General features: G+C 40.6%; 1 protein-coding gene across 2 annotated transcripts in view; it reads left to right on the top strand.

Moving 5' to 3' along the window:
- Positions 1–16496, top strand: part of fbxl17 (F-box and leucine-rich repeat protein 17) — a 700184-nt gene that overhangs the window by 276704 nt on the left and 406984 nt on the right. For both annotated transcript variants that reach the window (XM_048526933.2, XM_048526934.2), the window contains exon 8: positions 11757–11887. In XM_048526933.2, coding sequence (XP_048382890.1) covers positions 11757–11887 — 131 coding nt within the window. The remainder of the gene's footprint in view (positions 1–11756; positions 11888–16496) is intronic.

Below are 16496 nucleotides of genomic sequence, written 5' to 3' on the forward strand. Positions count from 1 at the left end.
TTTAAAGCTACCTTTGAACCTCTACTTTAAATATATGCTAAGAATGAGTTTCACAGCTGTCTGGAGAAGGGAACTCCAAAGATTCAAACTCTGAGTGAAAATGTTTCTCCTCATCTCAGTCCAAAATGGCATTCCCTATATTTTCATACTGTCCTCAACCAAGGGAAATATCTACATCTACCCTGTCTAACCCTCTTAAGTATTTTTAAGTAGATTTCAATCACATTGACATTCATTCATCAAAACTCTAGAGAACGCTGGCCTAGATTGCCCATCTCCCTTTATGGAGTTATTTCTGTTCCTTTTTGGCCATTTTACATATCCGCCCTCAAGAAATCACCCTTTCGTTCTAAATGTTCAAGAAATGTTTTTGTACATTTCAAATACAGTGTGAATATATGAAACCAGTGCTCAGAGTTGGAAGGCAACAAGGTTGTTAAAATATTCAATAATCCTGAAAGCAGCTAGTAAAAATTGTTGGTGGAGGTGGGTGAGGCTGAAAGCAGTTTTTGTTGCACTCCTGTTCTTAGTTTACCTTACTTCCTGTGAAAATGGCAGGGAATGATTATTGTCACATATATCAATCAAAACAATGTAATACTAATTAAAACAGAAATTGCTCGAGCAACTCAGCAGGTCTGGCAGAATTTGTTGGAAGAAAGCAGAGTTAACATTTCAAGTCTGGTGTATCTTCATCAGGACACTGATCCGAACACTGAAACACCAGTTCTGATGAAGAGTCACTGGACTCGGAGTGTTCACTCTGCGTTCTTCCTACAGATGCATCCAGATTTTTGAGTTTTGCCAGCAATTTGTGTTTTCATTTCAATCTGCTGCATCCAGCATTCTTTGTTTTACGTTATTGATTAATATTCTTTCATTCATATTGTCTTTTTACACTTGAAGTCCTAATAGATCCAGTAAAAGAGTGAGGGAAATGATTTGCTGGGAGATTTTCCTTGTCTGCAGTTTCTAGCACACTAAGGATATGAGAGGAACAAATATGATAGGAGCAAAAATAAAGTTGCTCGTAAAGCTCAGCAGGTCTGGCAACATCTGTTAACATTTCGGGTCCAGTGACCATTCTCAGTTCTGAGGTTAACTCTGTTTTCTCCTCCACAGATGTTGCCAGACCTGCTGAGCTTTTCCAGCAACTTTGTTTTTGTTCCTGATTTACAGCATCCACAGTTCTTTTGGTTTTTATTAAGGAATACGATAGATTCCTTTCAATCTACAGTTGCAATTGAAATATTGAAAATAGAACATCTTGCTCACAGTGAGCTACAATTTACTGGAGTATACATTGCTGAGTTAGTCTCAGATTCTTGCAAAGAGCATAGAAACAACAACAGTAACCGGAATGTTGGAATCATTTGGCACATCATCTTGCAAACATGGAGAGAACAGAAGAGTTCCAGCTTGCCAGTGTGCCCTAATACTCTCTAAGATTATTATCTTCATACTTTCCATTGTTATTAACTATTATGGTTCATGAGAATTTAAGTGGATAATGCATCTTTTTCTTTTATTTTTTGAAGTTATACTATACTTGTTTATATTGTCTATGGAAAAGGTCAGGGCATCTGACAGGAAACCTTTGTGAATCAGATCACAATCTAGAATAATGAAAAGGGGAAGCACAGCTTCAGGGGGCTAAGAACAACTATAGTCGGACTGATGAATTGGAATTTAAGGTTGGCACTGAAAATGATAACTGAGCAATGAAAGCTTTAAGTGGGAGAGAGCTCAGGAATAGTCAAACTATTTTCCATCAAAGAACAAAGACAGAGTTTTAAAGTCAAAATTTCTGAATGTGGTGAAGAAGACAAAGTGTGCTGATGACAGGTGCCTGGTGATACAACAATCAAGAAATGTAATGAATACAGAGCATTTAGAGGGAATTGGAAAAAACAAACAATGGAAGCTGAGAGAGATATGAAAACAGACTGGCGGCTAACATAAAAAGGAATTCCAAATTCTTCTGGAGGCATAAGAAAGGGGTTGGACTGACAGTTGGGGCCAGAAAGTCCAAAGTTCTGAGTCGGGACATAGCGCCTCCACCTTCTATGAAAATTGACAACCTCACTCTGAAGGTCAATGACAGTTTCACATATCTTGCATCAACAATTACAAGAAACAGTCCTTTAATGCTGAAATCAGCACCAGGATTGTTCAGGTGGCTGCTCTCATGTCAAAGTTGAGAAGATCAGTGCAAGAACAATAGGTCACCCACATCTGTGAACTAAGGAGATCTGCTTGCAAGCAAGTCTTCAAGTTGATTGGCACAAAATTAATGCATGTGATGTGTTCACTGCTAACCGGAGTGCAGGTCAGGAAGGATGTGGGAAAAACGGATGTTAAAATAAATGACCAGATGTTGGACAAAGTGAGCCTGCATTAAAAAAACATCAGTTGACTTTGAACTATACTTTTGAACTATGCCAACTGCAGAAGGGACTGCAAAAGAATGGCCACCATGCCATGTATAAAAACACCTCAGAACTGACAACCAAACTACTCAGACCACTAGCAGTCATGACAGCACACAAACTGGCAGGCATACTAAGACAGCAGCTGACCGGAGTTAAAGACCCAAGAGATACCATGGATGAGAAAAACTACACTTTAAACTGGGACAACACTACTATCATTTCACAAGCCAAACAGAGGACAGCGAGGGAATTCTTGGAGGCTTGGCATTCATCTGCAGACTCCATCAACAAACACGGTGAATCAGACCTGATGTACCGACCATTACAACACACAGGTGGAACTGGCATCTACCCAACCAGCAAAAACCAGACCATATAAATTTGAACTGGCACAAGACAACGGTGATTCACAGGAGGGCCCACAGCACTGAAGATGTCACCTAGTAAGGGGACGAAATATCTGCCATAAAACCTCCCAGCTTGGCGAACACTTCAACATCTACAGATGGGAGGTATGGTTAGTAAGTTTGCAGATGACACCAAATTGGAGTTGTAGTGGACAACAACAAATGGGATATTGATCAGATGGGCCAATGGGTGGCAGATGAAGTTCATTTTAATAAATTTGAGGAACCGCATTTTGGAAGCACAAATCAGGGCAGCACTTACATACACTTAATGGCAAAGCCCTGGGGAGTGTCACTAAACAAAGAGACCTTGGAGTTGAGTCACAAGTAGATAGGATAGTGAGGAAGGCATTTGGTCTGCTTGCCTTTATTGGTCAGTGCATTGAGTATAGGAGTTGAGAGTCATGTTGTGGCTGTACAGTACATTGATTAAGCCACATTTGGAATGCTGTGTGCAATTCACGTATCCCTGCTTTAGGAAAGATGTTGTGAATCTTGAAAGGGTTCAGAAAAGATTTATAAGTATGTTGCCAGGGTGGAGGGTTTGAGCTATTGGAAGAGGCTGAATAGGCTGAGCTATTTTCCTGGAGTATCAGGGGCTAGGGGGTGACCTTATGGAGGTTTGTAAAATCATGAGGGGCATGGATAGGGTCTTTTGTTGAGAGTAGGGGAGTTGAAAACTAGAGGACATAGGTTTAAGGTGAGATGGGAAAGATTTAAAAGGGACCTAAGGGACAACTTTTTCTTGCAGAGGGTGGTGCATGTAAGGACTGAGCTGCCAGAGGAAGTGGCAGAGGCTGGTACAATTACAACATTTAAAAGGCTTCTGGATGGGTATATGAATAAGTAGGGTTTAGAGGGATACCGGCCAAATGCTGGAAAATGGGATTAGATTCACTTAGTACATCTGATTGGCATGGATGAATTGGACCAAAGGGTGTGTTTCCATACTGTATATCATGCTGATTCTATGAGTCTGCGTTGAGGCTATTTTCCTTGGAGAAGAGATAGAACATAGAACATAGAACAGTACAGCACAGTACAGGCCCTTCAGCCCACGATGTTGTGCCAACCTATTATCTTACTAAGATCAATCAACCCTGCATACATTTTACTATTCTCGACATGCCTATCCAAGAGTCACTTAAAAGTCTCTAAAGTATCTGACTCCACTACCACTGCCGGCAGCACATTCCACATGTCCACCATGTATTCTTAGATAACACTTTTAACCATCCACTATACCAATTATCATAGTGACAGACGCATGTAAAATTACAACATTAAAAAGACACTTGGACAGGTTCACGGGTAGGAAAGGTTGAGAGGGATTTGGCCAAATGCATGCAAATGTGACTAAGATAAGAAAGTGCATCAGAGGGGATTTGATAGAAGGATCTGAACAGAATTGATAGACAAAAATGTTCCTTCTGGTAAATTTATTGAGAATGAGGGGGCAGAGAATTAAAGTAATTGACAATAGGAGCATTGGAGATCTGAGGGCAAACTTTTTCACAAAGATAATGAATACTCTACCTGAATGTGTGGTGTGGATATATTTAGTTGAAATATTCAAGGGTAAATTGATTATTATCTGAAAAGGAAGAATATGAATGTTACAAGGAAAAGACGGGGGAACAGCATTTAGAGAACTGGTCTAGATATGGCAGGCCAAATGCCAAAAAAATGCGGCAACAATCTTTACATTCACAGATTTGAGTTCCAGAATAAAGCTTCCGATTGCAATAGGTGGCTACCTGTGCATTTGAAAATTTATTACTGCAAAGCTGAAAGAGTGCTGTTCTCTTTTAACATACTCAGCGTGTAAGACGCTACAGTTGCTAAGCATCACAATTATTTCACAAACCAATTTCCTGTAGGCAATTTTCTTTGGCATAACAGGATAAATTATATGTTGTCAAGTACAAAATATCAATTTAAACTCAATTTTTTTCAAACCTTTGCAGTGTAAGCACGAGAGCTTTTATTGGTTTTGAGAAAAGAAATATAATTTTGGTATGTCTAACTGTGCATATTTGTGTATCGCTCAGAAAAGGAACAGTTCTAGTCAGTTGGGTTCCTCTTGGAACATGCTGTGCAGTGCAATTTCCTTAAATGCTAAGTAAATTGCTGTTTTCTGCATCAAGGGATCAATATGAAATGTTCATGTAAGTCTTTTTAAATGGTGACTTAACAGAACAAACATATTTATTCTTGGATCAGGACGTGAGTAATCAGTTCCATACGTGATTTTCTGTCATTGATTGGACTTTAATAAATACTAATGACTTACACTCAACTAGCCTCATTTCAGCACTTTATTTGTCTATAAACTTGAAAATACACTGAAGAAAAGATTATCAACAATATAAGTACAAATGAAAATTGGATGTATGTGACTTACAAAGAAGGTCAAGACTTCCTGAATCAAGAATCTAATTTGGGTGCGGTCATTACACATTTATAATTTTGATAAAATGCGGTGAATTGCAGGCCAGTCAATATTCGAAGGAGATGAGGGGGATTATTTATTCAAATGTGTCCTGCTTTATCTTTTGCATTTAGATAACTGACTCACCTGATGCTCATTTGCACGATTTTCTGATGTTTTGTTTCACATTTCTAACTTTCGGAGGTTTACCTTTTATTTCTGATTATATTGGCATTTATAACATAGCACCATAATATAAAGCCTGGACGTTATAGCTGAAGTAGTGTGCACTATGCAAGGGGTATTCCTGTCGTTACTAATACAATCTGCTTCACATTCTCCGAACCTCCAAACACCAGTTTTCTCTGCCCATAAATATGAATCTTTCCCTTCCTTCCATTTTACCTGACACTTTGATAATCTCTTTGTGTTTCCCAATTACTCAATATAATTTAATAATTTACTTTAGATTACAATTCCAACTTCAGGTACTATTTTAATGGTACGCATAGTGAATGAGGAAGTAGTTAAATCAGAATGAGCTTTGTGGCATTGTGTAAATTTTAGTGGTCAGAATTTGTCAGAATTAAAAAATCTCACAATGTAAATTTAGTAAAATAATTTGATGATGAATTGCTGTGGAGTTTGATCTCAGCATTAAATTGGGATTGATCTTGCTGACTCCCAAAATTGCTGATCTTCATGGGATTTGTGTGGTCACTGAAATCGCAGCTGATTTCTTTGGGACAATGGACTCCAATCGCAGGATGTCTCTGGCACTCGTGCACAACTGCCCCCTCTTCCCAAAGAAATGTTCTCACTGACCACTTTTGTCCCGTGAGAAGAGGAGTAGTTGCACATGCTGTTCGTTTTAAAGAACTTGAAGCCTACTTCAGATACCTATTCATACCTTTTATCTGGTGTAAAGACTGGTATACATTTCAATTGAAATGTGTCCTAAAAGATAGTGAACCGATAACTTGCAGTCTAGCATATTTTGGTCTATTGTCTATATGTCAACTCTTTCATCAAAGATATGGCAGAGAAAGTTTGGACCATTTCTGTTCAATTTCATGGGCCACTTATAATTGTTTCCACATCTGACCATACTTTGAAGTATAATGAGTTTCACTTCTTACTTTCTGGAACAAAACCTGTTCTCATAGTACAAAGAATTGTTAAATACAATGATTCTTGTTGTATTTAACCAAAATTTCTGTACCTATTTTGTGGAACCATAGAAATTACAGCACAGAAGGAAATGCCTCAGTGCATCATGCAAATGGCACTGACTTTCACTTGGTCATGAAAACTATGTATTTCCTTTTAAACAGTTTAAAACACGTTGCAGAAACCCTGCATTCATTTACAATAGATCCCATTGTTGGTAAATGAAAAGGGGAAGGGCGTGATTTATTTCCTAGATGGTGCATTAACAATATAAATGGGAACTTTACTTCAAACTGCCACCTTCCTTCTTTTAATTTTAGTCTTTGATCGCAGTAGCGTTTAATTTTAGTTAGTTCCATCTTAGGAGGGCAGAACTGATTCCTTTCCTTGTCCCTGTCCTCCATGCACCACAACGAGGTTTAATTTTAAAATGTGATCTGATAACCAGTCTGTATAGACTGCAGTATTGGCAGCAAATCAGTCATATTACTTAAGTTTAAAAAAAACTTACTATGAACAAAACGTATTGAAACAAAAATGTAAGTATTATTAACAAAAATTTTAAACTCTGTGTATATGCACAACTACCCTTGAAATGACATCTATATGCATCGTTAATGAAAGATAAAATCAGTGCATTTGTGAGAAATTATATTGGTGCTGGAATTCTAGATGTGGAATATATCTGGGTTAAGAGCTGAGAAGCAACAAGGGGTGGAAAGCATTCAATGGAACTGACTTGCAGTGTCCAAATAATCACTGTAATAGAGGGAATGGTGTTGCATAGAAAACAAGAGTTGCATGTAACAAATATGCTACAGTAACCATGGGTGATTTTTCAACTAAACATGGACTGGGCAAAATTTCATTGACAATAATGCTGTGACAGATGTTGGAATGTGTGCAGCTGGAGTTTTAGATTAGTATGTTGATGAACCAATGAGAGAATAAGCTATCCTAAATTTGGTCTCTTTCCTTTTAACTTCAACAACATTTGAAAGAGTTTTAATCTCTGACATGAGAGATCTTACAATAATTACCCAATGAGAAAAGTTTTTCCAGCTGACATCTTTATTCTTGTAACTGCACTCCTTGGAGAAGTCAGCTTTCAGCCTTTACTGCATCAAAACCTTACATAATTTTGAAATTTCTCGATAACCCCAACCTCTCTGAATTTTCAGTATTCAGTCTGCTTCCTACTTATATTATCAATCTAATATCTCCATACTGCCTCTTTTACTGCCTCTTAGCTATTTTCTCATAACCCAGGAAGCTCTTATTCTATTTGTTCAACCTTTCCCCTTGACAGGGATGCATGTCAACTGTCTCCAGTCACTTTAAAGGCTTATTCTTACAGTTTACCTCCTGCTAGTCCATGACCTTGGCCCACCAGAATTGGAATCAATGTCATCCAACTGAAAATAGCAATCCCCAATTTAGTAATTTTCCTTCAATTGCATCTTGCCCTTTTCCATGGCTAATATAAATAGTCTTATGTTTTGTTCTTTAAAGGCTGGCTGAAACACATTTGATCCAATTGACCCATTTCATTCCTGGAAATGATCTGGGTTAAAAGCAGATAATCACTTGGACAATTGTAAATTGTCATGTTCACAGTGTGATAAGGTGCCAGAGCAATAAGACGACAAGTGTAGGTCTGATTTTTTAAAAATAAAAACCATGTTACCACTATGATAATAAAATGTGAGGCTGGATGAACACAGCAGGCCAAGCAGCATCTCAGGAGCACAAAAGCTGACGTTTCGGGCCTAGACCCTTCATCAGAGAGGGGGATGGGGAGAGGGAACTGGAATAAATAGGGAGAGAGGGGGAGGCGGACCGAAGATGGAGAGTAAAGAAGATAGGTGGAGAGAGTATAGGTGGGGAGGTAGGGAGGAGATAGGTCAGTCCAGGGAAGACGGACAGGTCAAGGAGGTGGGATGAGGTTAGTAGGTAGATGGGGGTGCGGCTTGGGGTGGGAGGAAGGGATGGGTGAGAGGAAGAACCGGTTAGGGAGGCAGAGACAGGTTGGACTGGTTTTGGGATGCAGTGGGTGGGGGGGAAGAGCTGGGCTGGTTGTGTGGTGCAGTGGGGGGAGGGGACGAACTAGGCTGGTTTAGGGATGCAGTAGGGGAAGGGGAGATTTTGAAACTGGTGAAGTCCACATTGATACCATATGGCTGCAGGGTTCCCCAGCGGAATATGAGTTGCTGTTCCTGCAACCTTCGGGTGGCATCATTGTGGCACTGCAGGAGGCCCATGATGGACATGTCATCTGGAGAATGGGAGGGGGAGTGGAAATGGTTTGCGACTGGGAGGTGCAGTTGTTTGTTGCGAACTGAGCGGAGGTGTTCTGCAAAGCAGTCCCCAAGCCTCCGCTTGGTTTCCCCAATGTAGAGGAAGCCGCACCGGGTACAGTGGATGCAGTATACCACATTGGCAGATGTGCAGGTGAACCTCTGCTTAATGTGGAATGTCATCTTGGGGCCTGGGATAGGGGTGAGGGAGGAGGTGTGGGGACAAGTGTAGCATTTCCTGCGGTTGCAGGAGAAGGTGCCGGGTTTGGTGGGGTTGGAGGGCAGTGTGGAGTCACGGAGAGAGTGGTCTCTCCGGAAAGCAGACAGGGGAGGGGATGGAAAAATGTCTTGGGTGGTGGGGTCGGATTGTAAATGGCGGAAGTGTCGGAGGATGATGCGTTGTATCCGGAGGTTGGTAGGGTGGTGTGTGAGAACGAGGGGGATCCTCTTGGTGCGTTTGTGGCGGGGGCGGGGTGTGAGGGATGTGTTGCGGGAAATACGGGAGACGCGGTCAAGGGCGTTCTCGATCACTGTGGGGGGAAAGTTGCGGTCCTTAAAGAACTTGGACATCTGGGATGTGCGGGAGTGGAATGTCTTATCGTGGGAGCAGATGCGGCAGAGGCGGAGGAATTGGGAATAGGGGATGGAATTTTTGCAGGAGGGTGGGTGGGAGGTGGTGTATTCTAGGTAGCTGTGTGAGTCGGTGGGCTTGAAATGGACATCAGTTACAAGCTGGTTGCCTGAGATGGAGACTGAGAGGTTCAGGAAGGTGAGAGATGTGCTGGAGATGGCCCAGGTGAACTGAAGGTTGGGGTGGAAGGTGTTGGTGAAGTGCATGAACTGTTCGAGCTCCTCTGGGGAGCAAGAGGCGGCGCCGATACAGTCATCAATGTACCGGAGGAAGAGGTGGGGTTTCGGGCCTGTGTAGGTGCGGAAGAGGGACTGTTCCACGTAACCTACAAAGAGGAAGGCATAGCTGGGGCCCATGCGGGTGCCCATGGCCACCCCCTTAGTCTGTAGGAAGTGGGAGGAGTCAAAAGAGAAGTTGTTAAGTGTGAGGACGAGTTCAGCTAGGCGGATGAGAGTGTCGGTGGAGGGGGACTGGTCGGGCCTGCGGGACAGGAAGAAGCGGAGGGCCTTGAGGCCATCTCCGTGCGGAATGCAGGTGTACAGGGACTGGACGTCCATGGTGAATATGAGGTGTTGGGGGCCAGGGAATTGGAAGTCCTGGAGGAGGTGGAGGGCGTGGGTGGTGTCACGGACGTAGGTAGGGAGTTCCTGGACCAAAGGGGAGAAAATGGAGTCCAGATAGGTGGAGATGAGTTCGGTGGGGCAGGAGCTGGCTGAGACGATGGGTCGACCAGGGCAGGCAGGTTTGTGGATTTTGGGAAGGAGATAGAAACGGGCCGTGCGGGGTTGGGGAACAATGAGGTTGGAGGCTGTGGGTGGGAGGTCCCCTGAGGCGATGAGGTCGTGAATGGTGTTGGAGATGATGGTTTGGTGCTCGGGTGTGGGGTCATAATCGAGGAGGCGGTAGGAGGTGGCGTCGGAGAGTTGGCGTCTGGCCTCGGCGATGTAGAGGTCAGTGCGCCATACTACCCTGCGCCACCCTTGTCTGCGGGTTTGCTGGTGAGGTTGGGGTTGGAGCGGAGGGAGCGGAGGGCTGCCCGTTCTGCGGGGGAGAGGTTAGAGTGGGTGAGAGGGGTGGAGAGGTTGAGGCGGTTAATGTCTCGACGGCAGTTGGAGATGAAGAGGTCGAGGGCGGGTAGGAGGCCTGGGGGTGGTGTCCACTATGATAGTCTGGGTGAGGCAAGCAGTAAAAGATACAGTTAGATGGAGAAGCTTTATTTAGGGTAAAAGTTCAAGAAAAGGTTTAAGAAGCATGCTCATGCTATCATCATCATATCATTGGATGTGACCTGAGGTTATAAAGGTCTTATGTTCCATAGTACCCACAAGATCATGCTGGATATTGCACACTGCAAGAATCGTGCTGTTCTGTTTAACTTCATAGTTAAACATTAGTCCAAACACCAATGTGCCTGAAGAATATAATGTTTGCAAATTATAGTTCAATGTAATAAATGCCTGTTGGATTCTTCAATACCAATGATTTTCACTATGAGTTTTGTAGGTTGTGCGAGATGGCGTAAGCATTGCCACATTAGTTAAATCACCCTGCTGGAGGCCAACCTGGGCCAAAGACTATATCATCCCCTTCTCAGTTTGCCATCAAAACCATAATGTTGATGTTGATTATTCAGAATAGGCTAACGGATTCAAGAAAGTTGTTCATGAATCAGTGGAAATTCTGGATGGTGATGTGAGAAGGCATAGCAATAACTGATCTGCTGGTGGAGACCAAGGGACGAATACACGGCTGGCGAGCGAGATGAGGTGGAGTTTGAGCAAACTTGGAAATGAATAGGTTAGGTTTGTTGTGATTGCTGTTTGAAAGGAGGCAGTGATTAGTGTCTCAATAGGGCATTTGGAGAATGACGAGAGATGCGTAGTGTGATGCTGTCTCATCCTACCTTAGAAAGGGTATAGCCTGAACTGTTGGGAGAAGAGCAGGAAGGTTGCTGAGCATTGAATGGTTGGGATAGGGATAGCGAAGTCAGAAGATGTGAGAAGGAAATGGTGAAAAGAAGCATAACAAGCGGTTGGCTGTTTATTAAATAGCCATTTGTGATGTCAGTAAATGGGAATTTAGGATTAAATATAGCACAGTCATTACAAAAAGAGACAAGCTATTCATTGTCACTTGGTCTGTGAGGTTTTGATATTACATTTGAAACTCCTTCTATTTTACTTAAACTTATCAACATTTTCTTTTATTTTGTTTCTTCCTCAAATACTTCAGTAATTTTCTCTTCAATCGCATTGTATTGTTTGCCTCATTTACTCAAAAAACTTGTCATGAAAATAATTCTACATACCCTGTTACAGTTCATTTATTGTGATTTACAAGATATTTCTTCAGTAATGCATTTTCAATGTTTTCCTTTTCCCTCCTAAGCTGAAGGAACTCACTAGTTTGGACCTGCGTCACATAACCGAGTTGAATAATGAAACCGTAATGGAAGTGGTCAAGAGGTGCAGAAACTTAAGCTCTCTGAATCTTTGTCTGAACTGGAGCATTAATGACAGGTACAGGTGTACTTTATTCATGTGTACGCTAGATTAATATAAATTGTTCGAACTCAAAAAGAAGTGCAATTTTAACTTTTTTGCCGCATTGGTCTTGCAGCCAAACGTAATTCCTATGCCGTTACAGGACACAAATTGTATTGATTTTATTTCCAAAATCAGCGTGGAAACATTTATGTTTAAACAGTCTTCAATACTTGTTGAATAAGTCACTGGGTAGTGTTGTCGAACATCATTCTTTAAAAGTTGCCTCACAGTTTTTCAGGGTGATTAAGAAGGTGTTTAGCATGCTTGTCTTCGATGCTCAGAACGTTGAATATAGGAGTATGGTATCATGTTAAGATTGTACAGGATGTTGTTGAGGCCACATTTGGAGTACTTCTGGTCACCCTGCAATAGGAAGGATATCATTAAATTAGAGAGGGTTCGGAAAAGATTTACCGGGATGTTGCAACGACTGGAGGGTTTGAGTTATAAGGATAAGGCTGGGTTAACTAGGATATCGTTCACCAGAGCATAAGTAGGAAATTGAGGGGGTGACCTTTCGAGGTTTATAAAATCATGACAGGCAAAGGTCTCTTCCCTGAGGTGGGCGGGTGGTGTTGAGACTAAGGGGCATATTTTTAAGGTGAGAGGAGAAAAATTCTAAAGGGACCTGAGAGGCAACTTTTTTCACAGGAAGGGTAGTTCAGAGGTGGAATGAACTGTCAGAGGAAGTGGTAGATGCAGGTACAGTTACAACATTTAAAAGATATTTGGATAGGTACATGAAGAGGAAAGGTTTAGAGGGATATGGGCCAGATGCAGGCAAGTAGGACTAGTTTACTTTGGGAAAACCTGAGTGGTATGGACTAGTTGGACTGAAGGGTCTGTTTTCATGCTATATGATTTTATGACTATATTCACCTATTTTTAAAATTAAGTCATTGTGAAAATGATTTGTTAGTTCATTGTTTGAATTGATTGTTAGTTTATCATTTGTTAGTTCATGACTGAAAGCAGCTTCAGCACAGCAACGCTACAGATAAGTTGAGAGGATTAAATGCAGTCCATAGCGTTTGTTTCTTGTTGGCTTGGATGTTAAATTAATTTGGATGTTTGTCACATGAAGTTATTGTGAACAATTTAATTTTGGTTAGATTGCATTAATTATAGGTCATTTTACCGGATGCCTATGAAATTAATTGGAAACATTTTGATTTTTTTACAAATCCTGTGAAGGTCAGATTGATCAGTTTTCTTTTCCAGCAAAGCCAATGAAAAGGGAAGTCATATGAAATGTTAAACTGGCTGCTGAGTCGCTGTTGCCTTTTTTACATTACCCTCCCCAAAACCAAGATCACCCTTCATTATTATGCTGCTTGTTGCAACTAGATTTTCATGTCAAACAAAACAAATTGCACAGTGTAAAACTTCAAAACAAAGTTGATGACATTGCATATTTCGCTTTTAAGACATATTAGGATGTCTTTGACATAGAAACTCAGTATTCATTGTTCATAGATTAAAGTATTTTCCCTGTGCTAACTCCAACAATTCTTCAAAAAAATATTCATGGTTAGTGATTTCCAAACCGAACAAGCTCCATGTTACCTTTCGACTGATTTTAATGACACTGATGGTTCTTTCAATAATTCTCATATTTCCTCCTCAGGCCCACAGGACTTTTTTTGAATTGATCTTTCATAGATCGCTATAGAGAGCAGCTATATTAAAATGCTTGAAAAGAGAACTATGAAAATGTACTTAAAAGAGTTTTGGTAGTTGGTCATATCATTGCAGATTTTAGACCTCGTACTAAGACTTGTTCAGTCTAATGGGATAAAAATTCCTCCTTTATTTCTAAAAGTATTGACATTTTCCTGGGATGAAGTTTGAGATCACAATTGTCCCCCTTTTATGTGGCCATTCTTTCTCAGCATGTGTTTAAATAAAATTGGCAGGAAGCAGGTAGAATAGAGACTGTTCGTTCAGTATCCTCACCAAATATCCGCACAACTTGCTTCAAGTGGTGATTCACACGATTGCAATAAGGACAACAGCGATAGCTTATTTTTCCTTTCCTGACCCAGCAAGACTGAAGCAAGTTAAAACATTTTGATGACCAACCTAAAGGACTAATTGAACAGAGACTGGATACTTTCTGTTTTCTTGAGACTCAGCCGTTAACAGGTAAGTTTGCTGACCTATTGATGATGGTCGGTTAACTTTAACGTTAGTGTGAAAAGTATTTGTGTGATTTATATCAAGTTAAAACCATAAATTTTACAAGCTGCTCAACCGATTGTGTATGCGTTCACTCCAGAAAGAGTAACCCAGCTAGATGCATTCTCCAACCCTGTCTCTGTAGACCTTTAAATTCATCACTTTCAATGTATATCCAACTCTCTTTTGAAACCTCCTATGGAATCAGCCTTCACCACTCTCCCAAGCAATGCATTCTGAATTCTAAGATATCTCTTGAGTAAAGAAGTTTCTCCTTATCTCACGACAGCTGTCTTACTGACAGTTTTCGAATTGTGACACCATAATTCCTCACAGTTTAAAATCTTCAAAAATCAAGTTAAATTATAGTGGTTGCACAGTTTACTTGAGCCAGAGAAATGTGGTGGTCTGGTAGAATCCAGCTTGTAATGTTTATATCCTCATTGTACTGTTCATACTAGGAATGCAGATGTTTTGAGCGTGCTTTCCATCTTTCTATCTTTTGTGGTCCTTGGCTCTGCTGTAATTTTTTTGCAGAGCGTTAGCATGTGAGCAGCAAAGAGAGCTGTTTTAAAATTACTTCAATTTTTTCTGAAGCTTTAATAGTGCAACCATAGAGCATTCAAAGTGACAATTGCATATTGCTCTAAGGATGCTCTGCTGATGGAGCAAAGTTTAGTACATTGAATTTCTTAAGTCAGAGGATTACATTTGTGGGGCAGTTGGGGAAATTCTTACCTTTTAATGACAGAATGCTTTCTCTTCAATGTAAATTGTTTCAGTAATTTGTGAGATGTTTTTATAGGAAAATGAGCAAAACAAAATATTATTCCCTCCCAGGGTACGTGTTTAGCCAAAATTTGAGTGATTTTTTAAATAGAAAAATATTGTCTGAGTGAGACTTTATTTTCTGCCCTACATGATGAAAGATTTTACACTTTCCCCCTTAATATTACAGAAGATAGAATTTTGCAGAGTGAGAGAGCAGAGAAAGATTATTTCAGATGCTGCCATGTGGAATTCTTGGCTCAAACTGATTCTGTTCAGCAGGACTCTGTAGCAGTAGAGGTGTAGATTTTCAGGCACACCTGGAACAGACCAACAATATAGTTCATCATCGAGATTTTCATAAAGTACCTTTCTAATGTTTTGTGCTTTGCCATCCTCAGCAGAAGTTGTAGTTTGCACACTTCTGTTTCAAATTCAATCACTGGAAGTAATTTATCATTCTTAAGGGCAGGACTTATTGCCCACACCGAATTGCCCTTGGGAAGGTAGTGGTGAGTGGTCTTGTTGCAATCCGTGTAGTGAAGGTATTCCCATATTTCTGTTTAGGTCGGGAGCTCCAGGATTTTGCCCCAGCAACTTTGAAAATGCAGTGATATATTTTGAAGTCAGAGTGATGGGCAGCTGGAGGCAACATCATACTTTCTTCCATATTGCAGCATTTCTGTGGTAAAATCAGGTCATTTGGTTTTTGACATTAATGAAAATAGGTGATGTCAAAGAAACTGGAAATGCCATTTCAATTTAGGGTAGTAGTAGTCAACCCACAAGACCGTCTCAGATTTCCTTCCAGTTCAGATAGAGTTTGATGTTTCCATTTAGGATTTGAATCCATTTATAAATTTTCCAGTTTACTTCACTGATTCCAGGTTCAGCCAGTTTAATAGATGTCTTGACTCTGAAATAGGACAGATGCAGGTTAAACTAATATCCAACAGGTAAAAAGGCAAATAAAACACCTCTAAGTACTGGAAATCACAATTAACGACAATGCTGTCAATGGGTAGTACTGACATTCTGACAAATTTATAGGGAACAAGAAGAAATTGTGACATTGTTGTCCAGTGTTAAATCCACAGATATTTCTCATTACTGTGTGACTACAATAATAACCAGAAGTTATAATAACTTACTGAGATTCATATGAGCAACCAATTAAATTTTCTTTGGTGACTCGGCTGGAATTAGTTATATATGTGGAGACAATGATGTGGTAATAATGTCGCTTAGCTAGTAACTCACAGGGCCAGGCTAATGTCTGGGCAGGACAGTTCAAATCTCACCATGGCAACTAGCAACATTTCCATTCAATGAACATTTTAGAATTGAAAGCTTGGCTCAGTAAGAAACAAACATCAATTGTTATAAAAACCCATTCGGTTTACTGGTGTGCTTCAGGAAATATGCCATTCTTACCCGATCTGGCGTCCATATACCAGACCTACTGCAATTTAGTTCGCTCTTAACAGCTCATATAATGGGCAATTGGGGATGAAAGCCAAATGTTGGCCTGGTCACTGACACCCAGATTTAATGAATCAATAAATCCAGATTTTTGTCGTTTATCATTTACATTTTGGTTGTCCTAGGAGGAAATTAATTCAAGATATTTAAAATC

Source organism: Stegostoma tigrinum, chromosome 3 (assembly GCF_030684315.1).
Source record: "Stegostoma tigrinum isolate sSteTig4 chromosome 3, sSteTig4.hap1, whole genome shotgun sequence".
NCBI classification, from domain to species: Eukaryota; Metazoa; Chordata; class Chondrichthyes; order Orectolobiformes; family Stegostomatidae; genus Stegostoma; species Stegostoma tigrinum.